The sequence below is a fragment of the Fonsecaea erecta genome, assembly GCF_001651985.1.
Source record: "Fonsecaea erecta strain CBS 125763 chromosome Unknown Scaff3, whole genome shotgun sequence".
Lineage (NCBI taxonomy): Eukaryota > Fungi > Ascomycota > Eurotiomycetes > Chaetothyriales > Herpotrichiellaceae > Fonsecaea > Fonsecaea erecta.
The window spans coordinates 1,530,321-1,544,175 of record NW_017387246.1 but is presented as its reverse complement, the minus strand read 5'-3'; the positions used below and the strand labels follow the sequence as shown (position 1 = coordinate 1,544,175).

Sequence of the window (13,855 nt, the reverse complement as noted above, 5' to 3'; positions counted from 1 at the left end):
CCCGTACGTAAACAAGCAAGAGTGGTCACTTCGTAACTGGGTGAAGAGGTACGTCTCATGCCGCGTGAGCCGGCAGTATAGGCGTAAAGCTCGCCTGTTAGATAGATCACCATCGATTTCTTCAGGTGTTTTCCTATTTGCTGATGTGACCCCATTCGTTACGCCATTCTCTCTCGATTACCTGATGTGTCTCCTTGCGGTACGAGGACAGTGCCATGCGAACATTATGGTCTTCGGTCGCGCTCACCGCCTGCTTAGCAAGCTGGTTGGCGGTTTCGTTGCCAGTATTGCCCGCGTGGCTGGGGTTCCAGTAGAGCTGGACTCCAATCTGCCCTTCTTCAGGTGTTTAACAAGCAATCGGAGCTCTCCTCACTCGGCTAATGCTTAGCATGCTTTATACCAGATGCGAAGCCTTAAGAGGATGCCGCTGAAATTGAGCGGAGAGTTTCTATGCGCTTGAGGTTGTGTGCATGCTGAGCTGAACTGCACGATACATGGTTTCTCTGCCAACTCGGTTGGGCCGCTTCAACCTCTCTTTCATCGTGCTCTTTCACTTGTCTGTTATGTATACAGAATCCGAATTTAGGCCACAACGGAGATGGGTAACTTGCACTTAACCGAGCTAAGATGGACAAAAGGTACCAGTAGGGAACACGAATCGAGAATGCCGTGTTTGGCAACGTCGAGTTACCCTCTACCGAATGGGTAAACCTTGTTTGAAAAGTTCTTGTACGAGTCTGAGCGCCTCAATGGTGGCGTCTTCAGCTGGAAGACCCTTAAAGCAGTTATCACAACGCTAAACGTATTTAGACCCGGCACCTCTCAGCTGAGGTTCTTCACACCTCTCTTGAGATGTCATAGCTGCCAATGACTGGCCTCACCGAAAACGGTGCGCTTTCGCGTGTGACAATGGCCGCCAAAGCAGAGGCCGTTCCATGCTCGAATTCCCGCTCCAAGAAATTGAAGCTTAGCAAAGTTGTGTGACCTAGGATATCGTACAGACGATTGCACAATGGGCTTCCCGAAATGGAGCTGAAGCTTGGACAGCCCGTCTATATAAGTCGCCAAAAGAGCTGTCCTTAACTTTGAAATCTGGTGTGGACGAACACTATTTGGGATCCTGACTTCAACGAACAGCTAATACTGCACCTACCTCTACGACACCTGCTCAAAGAGTCAAAATGGTTAGTGCTGTGTGTAAATTGTGATTGAATGAAAACATTCTAACTATGGAAATAGAGATTCCTTAGTTGTCTACTGCTCTCCGGGGCCGTCGTCGCACCCATACTTGCTCGAACCATTCGCATCGAAATCACCGACACTGGGCTAGACGACCAGGCAGCTATCGATGCCCAACCACTTTTGAACGCTGACTTCGGCGATTCATCTCTTTCGACGCAGCAGCTCATAAGGTATCCTGAGAGGTGGATGTACTGTCCTGGTGAGGATGACACAAGCTGTTCGATACCAAACGAAAAAAAGCACGAACATATGTGTAGAGTTAAACCAGACTCCACTGGGAAGTACCATTCCACAGATATCAAGTGTGCGAAGGGGGTAGTGGTCTCAAAGTGTAAGCTAGCAATGGACGTCGGACAATGTTATCCTAAAGACGACGTCAAGTAGGAGGTTGGAAGCTCTACTGATTACTGTCGATATCCATGTGAGCGGTGAAACATGTACAAGTTGAGGTTCAGCCGTGCCTCGGACGAGAGGTGAATGAGTCGTTGGGTTATGGGACAACAACTCGCGTGCATGATCTTGAGAAGTGGCTGGCCCGAGTATGTTCCAAGAGACTTTATAACTCGTGCTACCGAGAGTTCCTTCAAACAGCCCAATGTTGGACGGTGAAGACCCCCATGTGAGGATGACGGCTAAGCATAAAGACACCCTGCGAATGAGCGTGCTGTCGGTGTCCCACGCAGGTGACTTCTCGGGCTCTGCCGAAATGTTTCTTCCTCCACGCTATCATGGGATAGCAACACTGCCTTCGAGCTCGGCTCAGGGTCTCAACAGGATCTCCAGCTTTGGTCCACAAGAGTCCCGAATTGTCGGCTTCAGCCGCTCGCTTCGCAATTTGACATGAGCTGCAGCGATGAATCAGATATCTGGTCCTCTCAAAGGGGTTACCTTGCACGATGTGATTGGCCGAAGGCGAGCGGCTCGAAGGCGATACCGCATTAGGAGAGTGGTTTCAACACGGCGCGGATATAACGCAGAATCAGACCAAAGGTGCCCTGGAGATTAACCTGGACATTCGAGAGGTATGCGCTTATGGCTTAAGCTGAAAACGACAATGGCTGTAACCATCAGGAACGCGCTCAATGTGGACGTGTCCTCGTATAAAATCCCCCAATCGTCAACACATCGCAGACAAGCAGATATCCGAAATTCTTTGACTTTCTGAATCTCTGCATCTGATACCATCCACTAGGGTACAATTCAGCTCTGGAGACCATGTACCCCAGAATGGCATTGATCAAAATGGACAACAGTCACTCTCTGAGCGACCTACACAACCGGATTGTTCTGCCCTTGTCATAGGACACAGCACCTTGGAGCCAGTAACAGCACCAACTGGACAATGACATCCAAGGGCTCCAAGTTCGCCGCCGTTGGATGCGCGGTCTCGCCCTAGGAGTGGCGAAGCTACAGCAGATGGGGCAGGTCAGTCATGATCGATACGATCCGGGAGTTATAGCGTCTGGTACAGTTACATCAAAGCACAATCATACATTCAAAAAGAGAACGAGAACCGGATGCGTTACCTGTCGTACACGGAAGAAGAAGAAGTGTGACGAAGGTCGACCGGTTTGTAAGTTTATATAGCTGTGAGCCATGAAAATCTCCTCTACATTCTTTCACTAATGTCTACTTACTGCAGGTAAAAGGTGTCTTCAAGCAGGGCTTGATTGTAAAGGCTATAGTTGGAGCAGGCGGGTCAACCCAACTAAGTTCGCAATCGTCAAATTGTTTGTGCCTTAAAGTGCAAAGGGCATTCGGCGTTCTGTGACTGGAAACCAAATCGACCAAGACTTCAGCCAGGGGTACATCCAATTCACTTATCTATCCACCCAAGCGACGGTCCAGGAAGGCATGGACCAGCTGATGACTATGCACATGGCCAATCACGGGATGGCAGCAGCGTGTGACGGATCGCATCATATAGCCAGCAACCTATTCCGCAGCACCATCCATCACAACAGGGCCAGAATTTCTCTGTCTCAGAATGTCTTCACCCCCTATACCACTGTCACTGGATTAGTGTCGCCCTGGAGGTCAACCTTACCAGATGCGTCCGAAGTCTTGACTCAGGGCCACGCTCAGCATTCTCCGCAGCACGAGGCACTTCAATCATTGGCCCCTGGTAGGCAGATTTATGTAGCTTCTCCAAGACAGTCGCAAGTGCAGTCGTTAGAGCCGCAATAGCGCACATATTCCCTTTCGTCTCACTCTCCTTTTCGAAAATGTCCCGGTTCTGATGAGAATATGCGCCTGTCTTCGCAAAGTCACAAGCAAAATACAACCAGTTTCATGATTCCGGGCCAAGAAGACGTGGAGAAGGCCAAAATGCTGAGATCGTCACTGTACAACCACTTCGATCCGAGTCTCCTGCACGAGCGTTAACTATGCGAGCCAGCTCTTGGGCGGTACAATTCAGCCTACAAGCTGGGTAGTGGACTCACCGAGCAAGGAGTGCACAACTTGTTGGTTAAGGTGGTTGATCCTAGCCAGGATACGACCCACAAATTCCCTGTACACCATCATGGTAAGGGCTATATTGGTGTCGAAGTTACGATCAAGTCACCTTTTTCGTGCACATATGAGGTACACCTTCGACTCTTTGATCACGTGTGTGTGTGGGCAAAGGGTCTACCTTTGACGATGCCGGCATAATCGAAATTGCATCTTCTACAACGATTGGTCCGGGCGTCACCATCTTGACAACTGATTACTCGAAAGACCGTGCTCATCGAAAAGGGACGAAAGACTACTGGATCGCCAAAGATGTGTGTATTGCCTCGGGAGTGGTTATCGGTGCTGGAGCTGTGATTTATCCGGGTGTGATGATTGGTGAATGTGTAATAGTAGGACCTGGCCTCGCTGGTACAGTGGTTTGTGGGTCATTGAAAGCCGGTCAAATCCTCAGCGTGACCCCAGCTCAGATCATCACTCCAACCCCACTCAACCCTACCACGGGAGTCTGGGAGGGGCAAAAATAGTCTACATGCCGCGGCCTGTCCAGGCTTGAGGATACAAAGCAGAGTCATATCGGCAGACGTCGACCGCTCCCGAATTCTAATCGACATGGTTTCAGCATCAATCTGGGGACTTGTATTCAAGACGATTGAGAACTAAGGTTCGTTGATTGTGATAAGAACTCCTGATTGCTCCTCCAGCAGATTCGTTGGTCACGTAAAAGAACGAAGGTGCGAGAATATTACCTGGCGATCCGTCATTAAACGGCATGTGCACAGGACACTCCTGTTCATAATGTGTAACCAACAAAAGTGTTTGATCACTCTTATGTAATTCTACGCACTCTTGACGTGCCGAGACACAAGGAGTCCGGACGACCTTTGACTGCGTACAGAGGATTCGCCGAGCCTCATACCATTTGAGCCGCCAACGAAGTTCACTTCATTTGAGAGCCAGGATATCTCAGTATATTGCTTTGGCTCTGTAAGAACAAAATGCTGACTGGCCGCTTGAGCTGCTGAAGCGGTCCCGCCACACTATCAATAGTATAGTAACGGTCTCACCGGTGCTGTGGCGAGTAATCTGATGAGCTTGTCTCCCCAAGAAATGGTCAACTGCTTCGGGCCAGCCCAGCAATGGATGGGTCATGCTGTGCTCAGCTGTGCTCTTCGAGGTATTAGGCGAGTATGAAACTCTGTCAATCACAAAACAGAGACGAGGGAAAAACATGCTCGAGGCAATGTATGTTATGGACACGGCTATTGTCCGGTATCGGATTCTCTGTGCCGGCTTCCTGCCCGTCCAACTCCTCCCTATTGTTGTTGTTTCCCCTCACAGACGTCCAACCCTCGTCTATATCCATGTCCATTTTGCCAGATTTGTATTCCTGTTAGCTCGAGGTAGGCCACCGTGTCTCATATTCTTGTTGTTACCTTTTCACGCCGTTTCAGGAACAAGCACACAAAAGAGTAATAATGGCGCAGAGCTCATCTCAACTGAACGGCACTGCCAACGCCCAAGGACAAGTACCAATGGAGACAACCGAGGTCCCGACCTATACAATCATCCAGGCAGATGGCATCTACCCTGTACGTTGGGTATATGTCCAGAGAGCCTTCTGTGCTCCTGTCGCGATATGTGCAACTGATACCTTCCCATTAGGACGACGCAGTGGAACAGGCAATTTTCACGGCAAACCCACCCCACCCCTATAAGTTGGAGTATGTCTCTACCGGTCTCTTTCCGACCGGCGCGCCTGTCCCGAAGCCATGGTCGTCCATTCCCAAGGACTTGAGGGACCGAGTGGACGGGATCATGGTGTTGAAGATGGGCTTTACGGCAAAGGACGTGGAGTTGTTCCCGAAGCTGAAAGTGTGAGTTCTGCAAACTACCCGGAGAAATGTTGACTCGCCGGATGGATGGCTTACACGGACGGTTTGATTGTTGGCAGCATAGTCCGGATGGGCGTTGGATATGATCGACTGGACCGAGACGCGTTGGCGAAGAAGGGCGTGACGGTCTGCAATGTGCCAGGTTCGGGCCCTTTGTTTCTTTTCCCCCTTCTCTTTCCCTCCCGTCACTACTTGGATCCAGCAAACTCACCGTCGGACATGATGATCAGACTACGGCACCGCCGAAATCGCCGACCACGCGCTGGCTCTGGCGCTCTCGCTGCGGCGCGGCGTACTCCTGCACCACGACCGGCAGCGCCAACCGTACGTGTACCCGTGGATGTACATCGACACGCCGCTGGTGTCGCGGGTGCAGCAGGCGACGTTCGGGATCCTGGGCTTGGGCCGCATCGGCACGGCGGCTTGCCTGCGCGCGAAAGCCTTCGGGTGGAACGTGCTGTTCTACGACCCGTACCTGCCCAACGGCGTCGACAAGGCGCTGTGCATCGAGCGCACCAAGGACATCGCCGAGCTGTTCCGCCGCAGCACCAACCTCAGCATCCACTGCGCCTGCACCCGCGAGACTCGCGGCATGATCGGCTGGGACCTGGTCAAGCTGCTCCCCCGCGGCGCCGTTCTGGTCAACACCGCCCGCGGCGAGGTCCTGCAGCTCGATGCGGTCGAGCGCGCTCTGCGCGAGGGGATCCTCGCCGGCGCCGGCCTCGACGTCCTCCCCGAAGAGCCCATCCCCGAGCACAACGTCCACCCGCTGATCAAGGCCTACCGCGACAAGGAAGAGTGGCTGATCGGCAGGATGGCCTTGACCTGCCACACGGCCTTCTACAGCCCACAGAGCTTCGTGGACATTCGAATCAAGAGCGCCCAGACGATGCGCGAGGTCTTGATTGATGGGCTGCAGAGTAACGTCATCACGCCGGATATGCTGTAGCGATAGAAAGAGGGACCTGAATGGATACATTTGTTTTCTGTCGCCTGCGATATTGGCAATGGTTTTTATCGTCTTCATTATCATTGCGGTCGGATCATATGTGCTGTGTGAGTGCGTATGTACATTTTCCTCTCGCTCTCAGAATCTCCCTCATCATCAAAACATCGCTACAAAGGACTGCCCTTTGTAATGGCGTGCCCATGTTCACCACTTCCTAACCACCCCACGTTTCTGCCGGGCGCTCCCGCTGAACAGAGTTCCGTCATAATCGGTGCCGTTGTTGGGGTAGTCGATGGTGTAGTTCGCGAAGCAGACGTAGTTGTAGTTACTTGCGCCGTAGGCACTCGCCTGGCTGGTCAGGAACGAGCTCAGCGGACACAGACCATCGCTGCGGTTGCCGCAGTAGCCGCCGCGAATGGTCGATAGAGGCAGGATACCGTTGTTCAGCCGCATGCGCAGGAATTTGTGTGTCGCGTTGCTCGGGTTGTAGCCATACTGCGTCGGGTAGTACTGTGTTTGCGATGCGTTCTTGGGCGTAGGGCTGCTGGATCCGCACCCAATCACCTCTGTCACCAGTCGCGCCGAGAAGGGCGTCAGGTGCGACAGGATAAAGTGGCGGTTCGGGTCCGGTGGGTATTCCGTCAGGGATGGCGGGTCGCGCAGGTAGTCAAGCGAGGCCGCCGTGAGCACCGATATGATGATGTCGTCGTGTGAGAAGTCGGCGTATATTTTCTGGCCCAGTGGAAACGTTCGCGAATTGTTGGTCAGGCTGCTGTTCACGCTTGAATTGGACACGGTGATGTACTGGTCCTGCAACCGCGCCAGCAACTCTTGCAGATACCCGATCCCCTGTGCCCTTCCCGTCGGGTTTCCGTACGAGTAGTCGTAGTAGTACTCCATGTCCAGCGTGTTCTCGAAACCGGACCATTCGTCTTCCGTGAAGAGAGTGCAGAAGTCGGATCGGCCTAAATAGTTGGTCTCGTACGCACAGATGACCCTGGTTCGTGGTGAGAACAAGGGGCTTGCATACCAAACGGGTGCTTGACTTACTGCATGGCATATGTATCGTTGATAGTCAAATTAAACCCACTGGGAATGTATTGGGATAGCCGGCTTTGGGCGTCAGACAGATACAGAGGCAGGTAGCTCAACAAATCAAGATCTCCGAGATACCCAGTGACTGGATCGTAGTCATTGAAGCATGAATCATACGACGCCAGGGTATTGTTCTCGGTTCCACCCTCCGGGACGACCACGAGGTTGTATGCGCTGGTGGCATTGGCCAAAGTCAGATCTGGAGTGGGATTGTAACTTGGGCCAAAGAATCCCAGAGCCCAATTGATCTGTGTATTCTCAATCCTGGACTGGCTCGTTGTTCTTAACGTCAGTTTCGGTCGGCTGGTACCATTGACGTAGCTCGCGTTGTACGCCGTCTGGCCCTTGGTTGCATTGAAAAGCGTGCGGCCATATCGGTTCCAGAACGTGACACCCGCCATGAAGGACCCAGAGGCACCAATACCTGTAAGGTAGTCTCGGGTCAGGTCATAGCGGTACGAATTCAAGAAGCTGAGCGGGCCACTGAATGAGGACGAAGAATTGGTTTGAGTCCAGTTCATGACCTTGCCGGCGAAGTTCTCATTGTTGGGCCCGTCGTCAAATGTCCCGCCGGGAAAGCGAGAGCCGTGGCGTTGCAGTAGATGAGCCTGCTCGACCTGACATCCATCAGGCAGGCCAACATCACTCACTCCAAAGTAGTCCTCGGCGTTGTCGGCATACGGGGTCAATTGGCCCCAGTATTGCTGGATGGTGGCTATGTCAGTGAGGAGGTCCGACGACGAGTTTGTGTTGGTCTGTCGTCGTTGCCGAGGGGTAGGCGACGAGGCTGCCAGAGACGGCAGCAAGGCCAGGAGAGCCGAACGGAAGAGCATTGTGGTTTCTCCTCTATCCAGGCTACTGCTGCAGGGAAAGGACCAGATGACAGAGGAGAGAACATGATTGCAAGTTGGAGGAAGAGCTTTGGAGAGCTCTTGTACCACTGCACCTGCTGGTCTGGAGTGACGACAACGGAGCCAAGCTATCGGACGCTTGGATAACCTTGCAGGAAGCTTGTCGAACGTCACCGAATAGCAGGGCAGCTCTGTAACGAGGTAGACTGGGAAAGAAAGAGGACAATGCACAAGTCCGCACCTGGTCGGATTTGCTAACGCCAGGGGAGGTTGCATTGAGATAGGTACCAATCGGGCGTCTTGCGAGAATGCTCGTCTCCCCTCCCTCGGCTCAAGCTGCTCCGTGCGTGGGGTGCGCGATCGTGCCTCGTCAGTTCTGACCAATGTGACCAGCCAGTGCAGCTTGCTAGAACGCACGCCATCGAGGATTCGGATCCAAATGGTCGGTTTGAGACCATGAATGTCTGTCTACCTCTGGGCCAGCAAAAAATTTCCTTCCCATGTTCGTTGTTTTTCCTGCTTCCCCCTGTTATTTCTCGTTGTTTGTCATTGTGATTTCGTTCGGTAAAGGTCGCAAAGGGGGTCTCTCGTAGGACAGTGGCAGTGGTAACATGAGTCTGAGCTGACAGCTGCGTGCAGTCGCCACCACCACCACCACCATCACTACCCCAGGACACGTCGTGTGTCTGCGGGAGTATGAGACATATTGGGGTACTGGAGAGTAACAAGAAATGAACGGGTACATTAGCAGACATCAACAAATACGAAAAAGTATGGACATAACAGTAAGGCGAGGATTCCTCGTGGTTTGGTTGCGGTGGCTCCAATTATTTGCTGGAATCCCATTGTCGGGCCCCGGCAAATGAAACGCAGCCACGCCAGACCCGTGCGTCCGACTTCCCGCCCTGCACATCGCCTTACTCCTTGCTGCTTGCTGCTTGTCTTCCCATGTATCTTGCTCTATACTTCGTCGCCATGCACCTGGTTGGGCTGTGGTCTCATCTCGGTGGCTCAAGTCCATATCCTGCATGCCACGATCCCTTGCTCTTGGGTTGCAAAGCTCAATGCTAGACCCCCCCGTCAGCAACCATCCTCCTCGTTCCTGAACCCGATCCCTCGCAGACGTATCTGAAGGTTGGTTTGGTTCCATACCGCGGGTGGTTGCCATGATGCGTTGTTTGTCCTGAGAGATTTGCAAAACATGGATGCTCGAGCAGACACGTCGTCGGGCCGCTTTGGAGGGCAATGGGCTTTTCTTTCCACTCCTCCACATCATGGATCAAGGTCTCTCCCGCCATCGTCGAGCTACCTGCGAAGTGACCGCAGCAATGTCTCTCCTCTACCGAACACCCTGCACTTCCACCAGCTCAATGCGTCTCGTTCAAGCCTAAACAGGCATGTCCAGACCCCATCCATCGGGGGTCGCAGCTCGACTACAACTATCCCTTCTCAACCCGTCCTTGTTCGTGTCCATTCCGACGATGCCTCCCTTCAGATTCGTCCTCCACGGCCGAGGTCCAAACAGGGCATCATGAACAACGAATTGCCCCCTCCCCACGAGTTCAGCTTTCGAGGGATCTTGGCCGCAATTGAAGAGGACATCGACGAAGACGTCAATGCAATATCCGAAATACTCGGGAGGAGCAGGTTGGTGCTGGCAGACCAGCATGAGAGCCACTTGCCTCCCCAGGGCGAGATTAGGGCCCTGGGCAGTCCCTTGCAGGCCGTGGCCGAGGCAAGCGCAAGCAATGAGCGCCTTGCGGGAGCCGCCGACGATGTTATCATTCTCCGAGAAGATGCTAGTCTTGTCGACGGAAGTCACACTGGCTCCGCCGCATACGGCCTGCTTGAGAGGCTACAAGCTGTCCCGCGTTCCAGGCGCAGACGGAGCGAGACCCCCGGGGCAGGTCCCTCGCGGCCCGGGACAGGCTCAATGCGCCATACTTCGGCACCAGCGGTTTTGTCGGATATGTCACCGATTGTTGAAGATCATGATCGACTTGCGCTGTCTGGACTGTCACGCTCTTCTCACCGGTTGCTACAGAGCTCCGCCGCAGGGCACGAAGTAGAGGAAACGCCGTCCAGAGCAACCAATGCCGTCGTATCAGAAACATACCTCTCGGCTGGGGCAAATGCTGTGACCATCTCCGACCCTCCGATCGTTTCGGAAGGTGGTCGCCATTATCCACTGTACAGCTTTGACGACAGCGGGCTCTTCGAAGGGCCCGCTGCTTCTTGTCCGCCTCCACCTACGACCCTACGGGAAAGATTGCAGTCGCTGATTCCCCGAATGGAGTTGCACAATTTCGTGCCCTGGGTCCACGGGCAACCCAGCCGGCCGGTAAGCGCAGAGTCCCAGCTTCGGGACATCCTCGACAGGAATCAACGCGCGTTAAGCTCTGGAAGAAGCTATGCAATGGTTGTCGAGAGCTTGGAGATGTACGAGTAGTGTTTACATCCCTCGAAACGATCAGGCACGGAAGGGGGGAAAAACCTCCTCTCCCTGACCTTCCCTTTGTCGCCCGTATGACTTTGCACGGCTCTCATTTCGAACTGAGAGCAGCGTGATCGGAGACGTGAGCATTGTTCGCACAAGAGCGCAAGAGATACCCGCAATAAGAGTCTGAACCCTGCTTCTTCAGTTCTTGTGAACCTATCATGCATTGTGTCCTAGTCTCGGGTCTTGCTCGCCTCGCCATAGAAGCACTGCAGACAAGTACTACGGTGGGCCGAAGTGTGCATCCATACACCCTGTATGCTACCCACCCTTCTCGCGACTCTCCTTGAGATCTCGGGCAAGTCAGATCCTCGTTCTGCCGATGCGATACACCTCAAAGGCTCCGAAATGAGCGTGTTCCTGAGCTTTCCGAGTCGCTGCGACTTCTTTCCACGGCCCTTTCGTCGATCTAGCCGATGCTCGGTGCTTAAGGAGAGGTGCTCTCCAATGAAAGTATCGGGTTTGGTGAAACGGTCGCAACATTAAATGAGAGTAATTAGGACAGAATTCGCTTGCCACTCAAAGATCAGTGTTGCCACAGTGCTATGTCGGTCCAGGGCACTTATCTCTTACGTCGGAAGCCTGCGGTGTGCAAGGTTGGCGGCGATAACATCAGGGGCGGATGAATGACTGTGATTGCCGACACCAAAACAATCCAGCCGGATACTTCAGACTCATCAGGCAGTCAAATGGTACAACAGGCAGGTTCTAGATCTATCGCTGCCTGTTCTAGACCCGGCTCTGTGGCTCGCGAAATGTCTATGTCTAGCTAACTAGCTTCACTTGAGCTTGATCAGCACGGTCTTGGTCTCTAGGAAATTGTTCAGGCTGTGTCCGAAGCCTTCCCGACCCGATCCACTGCTCTTGAAGCCTCCGAATGGCATATCCCTTGCTATCGTTGGACTGGTACAGTTGACGGCCACTGTGCCTGCTTCTAGCGCCTTCGCAAATCTCAAGGCTCGGTTGATGTCGTTGGTGTATACCGCGGCGTACAGGCCGAATTCACTGTCATTGGCTTTGGCGATCACTTCATCCTCAGTCTTGAACGTATTGATGTTCACAACCGGCCCGAAGATCTCCTCTTTCATCACCGCAGCCCCTTCCGGAGTGTGTAGGAAGATAGTCGGTGCCACGAAATAACCCTGCTGAACGGATTCTGGGAGACCAGCCACGTCCGGTGTACCTCCCAGAGCCAGCGTGCCAGACGATTTTCCGGCAGCAATATATTTTTGCACCGTGTCCAGTTGCGCCGAATCAGCCTGTGGACCATGGTCGGTATTGGCGTCCAACGGATCGCCCAGTGAGACTTTGGCAAACTGCTCCTTGAACGCCTGGACGAACTTATCGGCAATGGTGTCTTGTACATAAATTCTGCTGTTGGCCATGCAAACTTGCCCACTGTTGTACTGAATGCTATCTCTCGTCTCCTGAACAGCAGATGCGATGTCACAATCATCAAAAATAATGGCAGGTGACTTTCCTCCCAATTCGAGGACAACATGCTTGAGATTGGACTTCGCTGCCGCCGCCTGGATGAGCCGGCCGGTTCGACACGACCCTGTGAAACTGAGGGCCCGGACGTCCATGTGCGACGACAATATCGCCCCTGATGTCTGCCCGTGCCCGGATATGACATTGAAGACTCCGGGCGGAAACCCTGCTTTCTCGATCAGAGTAGCAGCTTTGGCGGACTAAAGGAGGTCAATTGTCAGCAAACTTGTTGCGGCAAGGGCTTAAATTTACATACTGTCAATGGCGCCTTCTCGCTGCTTTTCAAAACAACAGTGTTTCCCGCTGCAAGTGCCGGCGCCGCCTTGTTGGCAAAGAACACAAGCGGGACGTTCCAGGGAATGATTGCCGCGACAACTCCATACGGCTGCTTGAATGTCATGTTCACAAATCCCGGGGTGTTCAAACTGCTGACACCCTGGGCCTCGTATCCGGCCTCTGCGTAATGCGCAAAGGTGTTCGCTGCGGCATGATTGTCGAAATACCTCGATACGGGCCGACCCATCGAAAGAGCCTCTAATCGAGCGAGTTCTTCACCACTTTCGGCCAACAGGGCTGCCAGCTTTTTCAAGTACACACCTCTGTCAGCGGGGGAGAGAGCAGACCATGCTGGAAAGGCTGCTTTGGCCGCGGCTACCGCAGCATCGGTGTCCTTTTCGCTGGCTTCGTACACTGAGTGGTGGCAGAGTTAGCATTGTATCTTCACTCAAATGGTGCATCAGCGTCAGTGACGTACCTTCGGCGACCAGCTCCCTTGTGGCTGGTGACTTGATGGGGAACGTCTTCCCGTCTGAAGACTCAACAAACTATGCCAGCATCAACATCGACGTTTGCATTATGGACGCATCCTTGAGAGCATACCTTGCCATTGATGAACAGCCTTGTCTCTATCTTGCCCGTGGAGCCCATTTTGACTCGTTTAATACCAGCACGTGCCTGTTTTGTCTCCTTTGAAAGACACAGTTGATGCTCGTCAAATCAAGGACTCAGAGGTCGCGCAAGTCAATTTCTAAGCGTCCAGGAAGGAGTGCCTTGTACGAAAGTTGTGATTGCCGACACGGAGATACGCCTGGGATTTATTCCATCGGAAGTGGCACCCGAATTATCCGCGCGGCACCAGCGCGGGAGATCCGGCAACAATTATATACTGGTATAGGATCGAGAACCTCGTACTGCGGAGTGGGGCATGGGGGCCCGCGGACATGAATGGGGCTGCCAGTTCCTCATAGCCCTGCCACTGCTCGTCCTTGATGGCCCTCATTTCCAAACTGTCGACTGGGAACCTCAACCCCGTGGAGACGGTTCACATGGGCCGGGACACCCCGGACTTACAAGGGAAGGCTTCCAGAACATGGGGACCGAC

General features: G+C 53.3%; 4 protein-coding genes across 4 annotated transcripts; 2 read left to right on the top strand and 2 right to left on the bottom strand.

Moving 5' to 3' along the window:
- Positions 1 to 5,174: 5,174 nt before the first annotated feature.
- On the top strand, positions 5,175 to 6,540 carry AYL99_03802 (hypothetical protein; the record flags this gene model as incomplete). The annotated part of the gene is made up of 4 exons (XM_018835316.1): positions 5,175 to 5,288; positions 5,362 to 5,573; positions 5,651 to 5,733; positions 5,822 to 6,540. The coding sequence occupies 4 exons, from the start codon at positions 5,175 to 5,177 to the stop codon at positions 6,538 to 6,540; spliced, it is 1,128 nt and encodes a 375-aa protein (XP_018694966.1).
- Positions 6,541 to 6,744: 204 nt separating this feature from the next.
- Positions 6,745 to 8,468, bottom strand: AYL99_03801 (hypothetical protein; the record flags this gene model as incomplete). The annotated part of the gene is made up of 2 exons (XM_018835315.1): positions 6,745 to 7,537; positions 7,591 to 8,468. 2 exons carry the CDS (start codon positions 8,466 to 8,468, stop codon positions 6,745 to 6,747), a joined length of 1,671 nt encoding a protein of 556 aa, XP_018694965.1.
- Positions 8,469 to 9,687: 1,219 nt separating this feature from the next.
- On the top strand, positions 9,688 to 10,935 carry AYL99_03800 (hypothetical protein; the record flags this gene model as incomplete). Its single annotated transcript, XM_018835314.1, has 1 exon — positions 9,688 to 10,935. One exon carries the CDS (start codon positions 9,688 to 9,690, stop codon positions 10,933 to 10,935), a length of 1,248 nt encoding a protein of 415 aa, XP_018694964.1.
- An 827-nt stretch (positions 10,936 to 11,762) lies between these two features.
- Positions 11,763 to 13,401, bottom strand: AYL99_03799 (hypothetical protein; the record flags this gene model as incomplete). The annotated part of the gene is made up of 4 exons (XM_018835313.1): positions 11,763 to 12,674; positions 12,731 to 13,164; positions 13,229 to 13,298; positions 13,354 to 13,401. 4 exons carry the CDS (start codon positions 13,399 to 13,401, stop codon positions 11,763 to 11,765), a joined length of 1,464 nt encoding a protein of 487 aa, XP_018694963.1.
- Between the last annotated feature and the right edge of the window lie 454 nt (positions 13,402 to 13,855).